Source organism: Eleginops maclovinus, chromosome 23 (assembly GCF_036324505.1).
Source record: "Eleginops maclovinus isolate JMC-PN-2008 ecotype Puerto Natales chromosome 23, JC_Emac_rtc_rv5, whole genome shotgun sequence".
Classification (NCBI taxonomy): Eukaryota; Metazoa; Chordata; class Actinopteri; order Perciformes; family Eleginopidae; genus Eleginops; species Eleginops maclovinus.
In genome coordinates this window covers 12,798,727-12,810,185 of record NC_086371.1, presented here as the reverse complement: position 1 = coordinate 12,810,185, position 11,459 = coordinate 12,798,727, and the positions used below count along the sequence as shown (strand labels likewise).

The 11,459-nt window shown below is 37.6% G+C and overlaps 1 protein-coding gene across 1 annotated transcript; it reads left to right on the top strand.

The window, feature by feature from the left end:
- The first annotated feature begins 3,819 nt into the window (after positions 1 to 3,819).
- Positions 3,820 to 10,284, top strand: p2rx3a (purinergic receptor P2X, ligand-gated ion channel, 3a). The gene is made up of 12 exons (XM_063876715.1): positions 3,820 to 4,127; positions 5,680 to 5,815; positions 6,189 to 6,260; positions 6,959 to 7,028; positions 7,653 to 7,755; positions 7,839 to 7,916; positions 8,010 to 8,151; positions 8,608 to 8,744; positions 8,831 to 8,924; positions 9,303 to 9,368; positions 9,463 to 9,540; positions 9,670 to 10,284. Exons 1-12 carry the CDS (start codon positions 3,994 to 3,996, stop codon positions 9,796 to 9,798), a joined length of 1,239 nt encoding a protein of 412 aa, XP_063732785.1. The 5' UTR covers positions 3,820 to 3,993; the 3' UTR covers positions 9,799 to 10,284.
- The last annotated feature ends 1,175 nt before the right edge of the window (positions 10,285 to 11,459 follow it).

The following is an 11,459-nucleotide window of genomic DNA, read 5'->3' as shown; positions in this document are numbered from 1 at the left end:
CAATGAAGACGAGGCGCTGTGGTTATAAAAAATAACTTTTCATTTGTCGAGTATTAAAGTTAAACTCACAGGAAGAAACAAAAATAGGCTTTACCCTGTTTTATTCCATATTGACTATTGATTTAGATTGAGTTTATAAAATGTATTGTATATATCGAGATATGAAAATAAACTAAATACTTTCACATTTGTTACAACAAAGATCACGTGTATCTAAGGTCCTGTGGAACATTAGAGAGATCTTGGCTCTTACGGTACTCAGGCAATTACCAAAAGGATGTTTATCTGCTGCGTTGTGTATCAGAATCATTTAACCAGGCTTGGCGGTTTGAGATGTGTGTTTTTACGTATAGTCAAATGGCAACACTCTTAAATGTTGGAGAGACAGTGGTCTGAAACTGAGGGCTACAGCCTAAGTACATGGTGGTTTGTAAAAGGGCTGCTATATAAGGGTCGAACAGGGTGGTTTTTAAAAGCCCAACATTCCCGGATGTGTGGTTCTCCATTTGGACAGCCTTGGTTTTGATAAGAAACTCTTCCTGCACATCCTGCTGCAGTAACACTGACTGGATGTCCTCAAAATACACCCCCCATGTTTGTATCGTTACATGTTGAGACATGTTTTGACAAAATCATTATCCACTGAGCTTCTTAAAATCATTTTTGCAAAAGATTCACTTTGTTTTCAAAAATGTTGCCGCTTCAAATCATAGTTTCTGTTTATTCCGCTGCACCTTCAGAATCACAATACCTGTTATTGTCCCACAGAGGGGAAATGTATAATTGTTACAGACAAGAGCATAATATCTTAATATATCACTCAAGAAGCATGCATAAAAAAGAGATTAAAGATAAAGAACTAGAAATGACACAATTAGCAAGATACACATCCAGTACCAGTAAAAGTTTAGCGATATAGCCAAGTGAAAGTATAGAAGTTGGTACTACAAATTGCGTGGCTATTTACGGTAAATATATATCGCACGTAAGTAGTATTACACATTTCTTACTCTTGATTGGAAGTGAAATCAGAGGATTTGAATGCAATCCTCTTAAACGTCACACACGTACATGAAGTATTTGCAGTCTGAAGCATGGTGGTTGATGTAAAGTCTGGACCACTAAGCGGACATATCCAAACCAGGTTACATGGATATTTCACTCAAAATTTAAAATGTCAATGTCATGGTGCTCTTAAAGATCAATAGATTAAAGTCATTAGGATTCATTGGATGTTTTGTCATTGACACATTGGATTAAGTCACCAAAATGTGGTCCATTGATCCATTGGGAAAACATGTCTGAACAAACATGAAGTTGTTGAGATATTCCAGTTTGGACCAAAGTAGTGGACTAGCCATCTTTTTCCATCCCGAGAGTTGAAAATGAGTAATGTTACAGTAAATGTGTGAAGTGTTGTTCACAAGACTTTGAGATGTGTGTGTGCTGGCATGTAAAAGTGTTGCGGTTCAACCCAAATGTGAATGTGTTTACATAGATCGCTTCCTGTAGAGTTATCGCTTTCATTATGGTTTCTTCTTTCATGAAGAAATCCATCGAACAATCCTTCTCATGTGTGTCTGCGTCTACGATCTGACAAATGGTGTCTCATATTTGTAGATGCAGTATATGTTTCACAGTGTTGTCGTCCATTACAAGAATGCTTAGAGTCGTGGTGATCAACGGTACAGTCACATGCAGCCTGAAAGCCTGTGCATGTGTGTTTATCCTGGCTTGTATTCGGTTACCGTTAATTGACCACAAACATAATGGACCCACTTAAGAAATGACAATGTCTCCTTGCACATACATCTACACACACTCACACGCACACTATCATTCAATCATGACATTATCTCCCTGATGTGAGTGCCAATAATGCTACTGGCGCTCGTGAGTGTATTGAGAAGTGGTCGTATCATATGTCCCAATTATTGCACAGTTGTCAATAACACTGTCTGTCATTTATTAAAGTACATCAAGCCCCCTATAGGAGTCTGTAAGTATAGAATCAGACAGTTGTTTTAATACTGTTGAAGCACAGGAATTAGGAATTATGTCTAATGGATGACATTTCTATTTGAATGGTTACATTTAAAGTTATGGCACTTTCAGAAGTGTTTAGTTACTTTCAAGGCACAGTGAATACTACTGAATATCTGGTCCTGATCCGCTTCTGTCCTGTCCGTCAAGTAAAACAAGTTAAGTTGATTTCCATGTATTTGTAAAACATGGCACGATTTTGAAACATAATCAGTCAGAGACATTTTCTCATCTAGGATTATACCACATTTTTTGACAGATTAGAAAATCTAACATATCAATATTGTTAAATACTTTTGGAGATAATTACTAGCTATGATGAGTATATGCAGTACCATAATACATACAAACAATATACTGTAATTTATGTCTAGGTTGATGTTAGACTGTCCTTTTTATGTTAGAAAGTAGGTAACAGCTGAGGGTCAGAGGCGGCAGGATTCTTGTCCCGTTAGAGCCGAGTCATAAACAATGCACTCCCTCATTAATAAAATGTGCTTTGAGAGGCAGGGGTCAGAAGTCTCGAGACAAACGTCAGAGACAGTGAGGTATGGCGTTTTTTCTAAGAATGAGTAGACCTGAGGAGCCGTTGAAATCACTCATCTTTAGAATAAGAAGTTCACTGCATGCCCTGTTCGGGAAGTGGAGAAAATGGTTGTTGAAGAAAGTGGAAGATGGCATAAAGAGAGACTGCAATCTTGTATTTGCTTGTATTGTTCATGTTCCCTTTTACTGTTGAGCTTTCAGTACACATGCAGTATTGATAGGACATCAGATTAAGTCTCCTGCAGCCACTTACTATTTTCAGTCAAAAATCATTTCGACTATGGATTTTATTTCTGTTAATATAAATGCACAAACACATTTGATAAATATCCCTTGAGTTGTGGTTTTCAACTGAATAGTTGATGAAGAAGTGGGGATCTACGTATATTGCATGTAATCTTTTGTGCACTATACCATGTGATTATGGTCCTTCCTCAAATGAATAAACCAAATAGACAACAGACAGTTTGGGAGAGGATAAATCCAAGGCACATTTTTTACACAACTAAAATGATGATCAAAACCAAAGTCAACATCATGAAACAGAACAGCTTGATCTCAGGTGGATGCCTCTCATAGTAAAACTATTATTCTTCTATCCTGTTTGTGTAACAGTCTTTAGAAAGCCTGGGTAACATCTGCAAATCTAGACAGATTTCACTATCTTATTCAAATTTATATTTGTGGCTTTTATAGAGCCTCACTGTTATTGAAGACTGATAGAGGCATTGCAGAAATGTTGCCTTTTTTTATTCATTTTACATCCTTTAATTATGGTTCTGTGAGTGAAATTTGCAGGTTTGGGGGTTATTTTCCCTCTGAACCACTTATACCAAGATATCAATGAAGTGATGGTAGTGAATTTGAAAGTGTGTGTGTGTGTGTGTGTGTGTGTGTGTGTGTGTGTGTGTGTGTGTGTGTGTGTGTGTGTGTGTGTGTGTGTGTGTGTGTGTGTGTGTGTGTGTGTGTGTGTGTGTGTGTTTGTATAATTAGCCAGAGATTGTGAGGCAAAGAGGCATGGGAGATGGGGATTTGTGGTGAAGAAAGACAGAGAAATAGGGATGGACAGCAGGACACTAACACATTTCCTCTCGCTTATTTGCGAGAAGGAAAGGGAGGTCCTGTTTGTGTCATAAACCAATGAAACAAGGGGGGAGAGGCAGTGAGGTTTAATGATCACGTATGCAACAAAGCAGATACACACAGGCCACCACCTTTCACCAAGTGAAAGACAGGAGCAGCTTGACGTTTCAAACCACATTTCTCTCACTGGAGTCAGGTGTGAGCTACAGATCTACCATCTGACTTCTTTGAAGGCACCTGTTGAGACGGGACCGGAGTTGCACTTTCCTCTAGGACCTGACCCGTCTTCTGTTGCTCTCTTTCTTCCTCTGACAAGCAGCCATGGGCTCTCTGGTGTGGGGCTGCTTCACCGACTTCTTCACCTACGAGACGACCAAGTCTGTGGTGGTGAAGAGCTGGTCTGTGGGCATCATCAACCGGGTCGTACAGGTTCTCATCATCTCATATTTTGTCGGGTCAGTAATGTGTGCTTTTTTTGCATATAAGTCATTTTGATTTCTCAGTGTCTGTCCTACTCATGTTGTATTCTTTGGGAAATGAAAAACTTGATCAAACAATTGGTTTACCCTGATTACAAATAGGCATATTTTATGACTCTCTTTTTGCTTTTTGGTATAATAGTTTTCCCTGGAACTACAGCTTCCAACATTTGTTTTTATCATGTCCAAACATCCCCTATAATCCACAAAACAGTTACAAAATAATGAATCAATTAAGAGTAGTCATACAACAATGTTTAAATACTCCATTACAAGTAAATGCCTGCATTAACAATTCTTTTAAGGTTAAAGAAAGGATGAAATATCAGCTGGATGCTATTTAAGCATCAAATGTAAAGATAATTGTGTTGAAACATGACCCATATCAGTGTTGCATTAGTATGTATTACATTATTTGAGGATGATTGTGGTGCATGAAGCTGAAAGAGATCATTTTTACAAATGTATATAAAATTGGGTAATATAATTTTACTGAAGTGGACATTTGCAAAACTATTCTCAATGTTTTTATCCAAACAAAGAGGGTAGCCAGGAACTGACATATACCCATGTGTGAAACATAGAAACAAAGTTAAATATCACTTGTGCTTGTTTCTGTCAGTTTTCATCCTGCTGTTGATGCTTTTATACTTGTGTTGTACTTAAAGAGAGACAACATATGTCATTTTAGTTTACTGGATAGAGTTACAGATGTAACTTGAAAAAAAAAGTAGAGGTTCGGAAGAGTTTTTCAGTGTTATAGAGACACAAATACAGCTCAGCTGTTTTGTTTAAAGGTTGTTTTTTTTTAAAAGAAGCTATTTACATTTTCGGAAAACTTGAATTCTTAGCGCTGTCACTCAAATGTAATGCATAAGAGGCCCAAAAGTGTAGCTATTTTATTGGTAAATAAAAGTAAAAAGAGCAAAAACTATAGAAAACAGTGAAACAGAGATCAACAGAGATCTGAAAGTTGTTGTATCACACAGGAGAGATTTGCTTTGTCTAGACTTATAATCTACTTGTCTGCCACCTACTGCCAAAGCATCAGGTTTGTATTATACAGAGGTGAATAAATCAAATAGTAATAATAATAATAATAATAATAATAATAATAATAATAATTCATTGCATTTTTTATTTAGCGCCTTTCCAGGTGCTCAAAGCACTTTACAATACATATTACACATATTAGACATGTAACACATCAATACTGTGGACAATACCCACAGGAGCAATTTCAGGTGAAGTGTCTTGCCCAAGGACACAACGGCATACATTGTCCTGTTCTGATGATCAACGCACTAGCCCACTATCCCACTGCACCACAGCCATCCCATAATAAGTAATAATAAATACTATGTAATTAAGACCTGCTCACTTCTTTATAAAAACACGCCTTTGTTCCTTGATGGCAAAAATGTAATTTATTTTATAAACTGAATTTGATCTACAAAGAGAGTTGATGGTGTCCAAGATTTCTTGGAATTAACTCTTGACCTGCTGATAAGTGTTTTGTTTTCTGCAGATGGGTTTTTATCCAAGAGAAAGCTTATCAGGTGACGGAAAACAGCGTTGAGTCCTCTGTGATGACCAAAGTGAAAGGATTTGGTTACCATAACAAGCATGTTATGGATGTGGCTGACTATGTCATACCCCAACAGGTGTGTGAACCTGATAACAAGTGAAACACACATGATCTGTGGCCTTTAAATATTCTTTCAAATACTTCAACTTCCCTATCAGACGGACCACACACACACACACACACACACACACACACACACACACACACACACACACACACACACACACACACACACACACACACACACACACACACACACACACACACACACACACACACACACACACAAATGATAGGTTTGGTGGTGGTTTCAGGTGCATGTAAATAACTCTATTTGGCTGTTATTAGTGAAGCTAGATTATTGGTTATTGTCTATGTGCGGCACATTTGGACCATTTTATAGTCGTACATAACACAGCAGTAAACCTACATGTTCTTCTGTGTTTCAGGGTGCAGCTATCTTCTGCATCTTAACCAAAGTCATCATCACAGAAAATCAGTTTCAAGGAAAATGTCCAGAGGTGAGGACACATTCATCGGTTACCATCTGTTACGGCTCGTACACACGGTTCCGCCAGACACGCCCACCGGCAAGTGTCAACGCAACGGAACCGTGTGTACACTGCGTTAAACGTTTCAGTGGTTTATAAAACGGGCTTTATCCCTGTTCAGCAGATGTGTGTTTTGCAGTCAGAGCCCTTGGCTTGCAGACTCAGGAACATCTTTTTAAAGCTGTTTACTACATGACATTCAACAAACTTCCTCCTTAAATGTACAGAAAAATCTCTGTTTTCTATTTTATTTACTTTATTTTTCTATTCTTTTATTTACCCTTGTTTTTTGTTTCTTTATTTGTTTTCTGTCTGTCCTCACAAATGGAAAGCGGCCTTGGGTACCTAGAAAGGCGCTTTATAATTTCAAAATTATTATTGTTAATAAAGCTCAGGTCAATCATAGAACATCCACAGAAAGACCATTTCAAGGAAGGCAGTGGAACAATAAAACGTGACATAAAACTTTAACTAACTTCCCTCTTTTTATTACCATGTGCTTTATTTAAATGTTTAACAATAACTTTGTTTAAAAAAGGGTTAAGTGTTTGTACAATAATAATACATTTACTTGTGTGTGTGTGTGTGTGTGTGTGTGTGTGTGTGTGTGTGTGTGTGTGTGTGTGTGTGTGTGTGTGTGTGTGTGTGTGTGTGTGTGTGTGTTTCAGCATGGAAAAGCATATAGCTGTAGCAAAGATGAAGACTGCTACAGACATTTTGGCAGCATCCTTAGCAGTGGTAAGTCTAACTTCTTATAGAAACACTTTGGCGTCGCAATCAAACATATAAATGTTTTTCTTGAAAAACAAAAACACTAAAACAAATCCCAGAACACCCAGACAACCTGTCTTGATGTGTGCAGAGACTTTTATGCTTTTATTATATCTCCTGTATAATTCAATTATCAAGACATTTGTCATTTTTTTATCCTTAAAAAAGTGTTAGGCTTTGGCTAAATTTATAGCAACATTTCCTGTATTTTCTTTGGACATTTCTGTTACATCGGATAGTGAGGAAAGAAGTGACGTTAAAAGGAGATAAGTAAGAGCATTATCTAGTAACAGGAAGAAATCAATCTTTCCAGATGCTGTTAGTAATGCACAAAAGACTAATAATAACTGCATGTATAGTAGTTACCAAAACTAAATCATAAAGCCTATCTTTAAATCAGAAGTTGGTAACTGTGCTCTGAAGGGTTGTTTCCCTTTGGCACGCTGTAATCTTGCCATTAGGAGAACAGTGGGGAGGAAGAGGAACATCACAGTACAGAGACAGATTCAGCAAATACTACAACAAGTTATTTGTAATAAAGGAACCAACTGAAGCTTTAACTGACGTCTCTCTGTCTGTCTCACACACCAGGAGTAATAACAGGTGTTTGCACCAATCATTCCATTGGAAATGAGACAGTGGGTCGGTGTGAGATTGATGGATGGTGTCCATCCGAGAATGACAAAGTTAAAATGTAAGATTCACACAAACACACAAAGACTCTTCCCTCATTATATGACTTGATTGTGATCCTTTCTCTGTAAACATCCTGACCAGTAAACCGATGCTAGACGTGAACAACTTCACCATCTTTATCAAAAACAGTGTTCGCTTTCCTCTCTTTGATGTCACCAGGTGTGTAACACAGGCATGCATACACACACATAAAGCTGAAAACAAATGTGTAAAAATGCTTTGAACATAAGCTTGTTCTCAATTTTCTCTCAGAGGGAACTTTCCCTCCACAATGAACTCCTCAGAAATCAAAAACTGCAAATACCATCCGGATAAGAGCCCCTACTGCCCCATCTTTCTAGTGGGAGACATACTGAACTACACCAACCAGAACATGGCAAATCTGGCAGACAAGGTCATACCTTTCTCTTTCCCTCCAAAATTGTCTTTATTCTAAAAGCTAAAATGTTGAAATAGCACGGGTAAACTTCACACAAAGTGACAGTTTTGTGTATGTATGGGAGGTTAGGCTGTCAAGAAACCCAATTAAAATGAGAAAAACTAGCGAAAGTCAATGGTGGACTAATGCACTCTTTTTATTTTAGTACTGGTCATGTGATTAGTTGATACAGTACACCACAGACCTTGTAGAAACACATTTTGTAAAGATGTACGGTTTATTTTTACTTTCTGGTGTGACCAAACGCTGCTTATTACAAGCCAGACCCAATAAAAAGTCAGCTAAATTCTTAACATTAAGATTGAGATATACTGAGGGGAAAATTCAAATGAGGGAAATATTTGATTAAACACAGACTTACAGGTGTACAGTCTTAAAGTATGTTTCTCCTTTATTCCTCTTTCTCTTCAGGGAGGAGAAATAGGAATAAACATTCAGTGGCATTGTAATCTGGACTTTGACATTGAAAAATGTTTACCGAAGTACGCATTCACACGTCTGGACAAACCTTTTGAGAAGAATGCCGTCTCTACTGGCTACAACTTCAGGTATTAAGGCTGATTTTTTACCATTGATGACTGCTTTTCATTCCTTTAAATCCTTTGGTCACTTTTCTTTTTTTTCTTTCACGCAGATATGCCAAATATTACAAGACAGAAAATGGGACCGAGTTCCGGACACTTCACAAAGCTTATGCCATCCGCTTTGATGTTATAGTCACTGGAAAAGTACGTTTGTAGGTGTTTTTACATTTACTGGGACATTTCTCCCTGAAAACATGTAAGGGCCCCCCTTATCAGATCTCGTCCAACATTTAATGTGGTTTTCCTTGGCACGTGGTACACACATTCGCATACAAATTGTGCAAGTAGTTTAACTGTAATCTTGCTGACCATCAAACCAACAAACCAAGAAATCATAACAACCTTGGTGGAGATAATGTCCTTTAAAGTTATACACATTTGTATATATTCTTTCAAACAGCAGCATAACAGATTATGTTCTGCAAGGCTAATTGCTTTTAAAATCTCCATGACTGTCAATAACTGTATTTACTATATAAAATAATTGTATTTTTTCCTGTTAACTGACTTCATCTCTTACAGGCAGGAAAGTTTGACACAATCCCAACGCTGATCAACTTGGTTGCTGCCTTCACCTCTGTTGGACTGGTAGGGATTTTGTAACAGGCTAAAGATGATTAAAAGGCATTTTTCCTGTTGCTTTCAGATATGATTTCATTTCTTATTGTGTCTGTGTCAACAGGGTACGGTTCTTTGTGACATTATCTTGCTGAACTTCTTGAAAGGGGCAGAACAGTACAAAGCCAAGAAGTTTGAAGAGGTAATGCATGTTTCTATAAAGAAATTTGACTATCAAATACATATAGGCAGTGTGACCTTCCCCAAAGGATAGGTGAGCTGTCCTGTAAGAGCTCCATCACAGACTTCTTTCATTGTTTACTTCTTCCAGGTGTCGGACGCTCAGATAGAAGCTTCCCTTGCTCATAGTCCGGTCAGCCAGCTGTCACTCAAAGGAGGTATCAAGAGCTCCTATGACTCTGGAGCCATTTCCCTCGCTACTTCTGACCAACCTATGTGACCGACGACCACAACAGCAGCTATCTGAAGACTTTCCTCTCTCTTTCTCCTTTATAAACATATAACTAAATATTCATTACGCATTTTTATAGTTGCCTTGCAGTTTGATTTTGGGTAAAGAAGGACAATGTTGCTACCATCTGTATAGTTTTGCAACATAAAAAGTTGGAGTGAGAAGATAATAATTATTGCCTTTAGCTCATAACAATAACTTTAACTACCTGGATGGCAAAACTCAAGCAAAAATTCAAGATGAATGGCTAACTTTTAGAAAAAGCTTGGTTAAAACTGCAGTCATTAAACTCAGTGGAAAAAATAGAGTAGAACACATTATTTAATTGTAAACAGTTTCCTTTTACTAGACATTTTACAGATACACTAAAATGCAACCTCCTGTATGACAGTCAAAAATATTCACCCTATTTCACATTTCTTGCTGGCATTTGCTTTAATGAGATTTTATGCGAAAAACATGTTTGTTACAAAATAAAATGAGTACTGAGAATAAACTTTTAAAAAATGTTTTGGGAGAATTTCTCTTTCTTGTCCCCCTTCTCAAACTCATTCTCCTTCTCTGTCCTGCTCAAATAAAAGCACTAAAGAGTCTTTCCTAATGGTGTAAGGACATAGTTCATAATGACTGTTTGTGTGTGTGTGTGTGTGTGTGTGTGTGTGTGTGTGTGTGTGTGTGTGTGTGTGTGTGTGTGTGTGTGGTCTGAGGTTTACAAATGGTCCATTATTAGTCCACTTCTGGGTGATGACGCCCACTAGATGTTATTGTTCAGACTAATGGACTAACTGTAATTCATATTATTCCTTTTTCCAATCTAAAATTACATTATGATTCCATTCCATTTATCTCTGTTTATTTATTTGGTTTATTCTTAAATTTCGTGTCAGACGTCATGTAATTCTCTTTGCCACACACTTACTGTATATTTTAGTTCTCTGAGCCCCCCCCCCCCCGTGGTTCACTATAAACTGTGGCCGGGGAACTGATGGATGAGCTAAAGAGCCTCTTAATGGCTCTGACAGTGATTTACGAGAGAAAATAACTGTGAGGGGATGCCGTAGACGTAGAGGAATTGACAGCAGTTAGCTGTCCTAATGTACTAATTTAATCACAGAAATCAATTTAATGCATGGAAAGGAAATGACAGAATATGATACACAGCGCCACAAAGTACTCTAGCTTTCTGAATGTGGCCTCTGGTCAATCTTTGCAGCAAAGCCCAGACAGAATTAACTACTAACTTTCTGACTTTTATAACAGTTACTAAAGGCAGAGCAAGTCTGGAGATGTGTGTCAATCTTCAGTTCTGCTTTGATAACACTTTAAATAAGCACATAATGTCACTTCTCAAGATTATAAAAAATGTTTAATGTCATCTAACTGGGATAATGAGGTAGCTAAGGGTGTTTACTAGGTAAATATGTTCTTTCACACAATTTCAAGCACCCCTCTCCAGGATACTAAGATGTTTGGGTGGAAGAAGATAAGAAGGTTACCGTTCTCATGTCTGTACAGTAAATATGTTACAAAGCTAAATTACTGCTTGCAGCTTACCTAACACACAAACTGTAATGAACCTACCATGACTCTGACCAAATGTGACATCTCGAGTTCACTTAAAATCATAATATCTCTTACTTGTTTTAAGC

Excerpts from the sequence above, each read along its gene's own strand:
- p2rx3a (XM_063876715.1), top strand. The coding sequence starts at position 3,994 with ATGGGCTCTCTGGTGTGGGGCTGCTTCACCGACTTCTTCACCTACGAG. Across the intron at positions 6,261-6,958 it reads TTCAAGGAAAATGTCCAGAG|CATGGAAAAGCATATAGCTG; the intron begins GTGAGGACACAT and ends TGTGTGTTTCAG. Across the intron at positions 9,541-9,669 it reads AAGCCAAGAAGTTTGAAGAG|GTGTCGGACGCTCAGATAGA; the intron begins GTAATGCATGTT and ends TACTTCTTCCAG.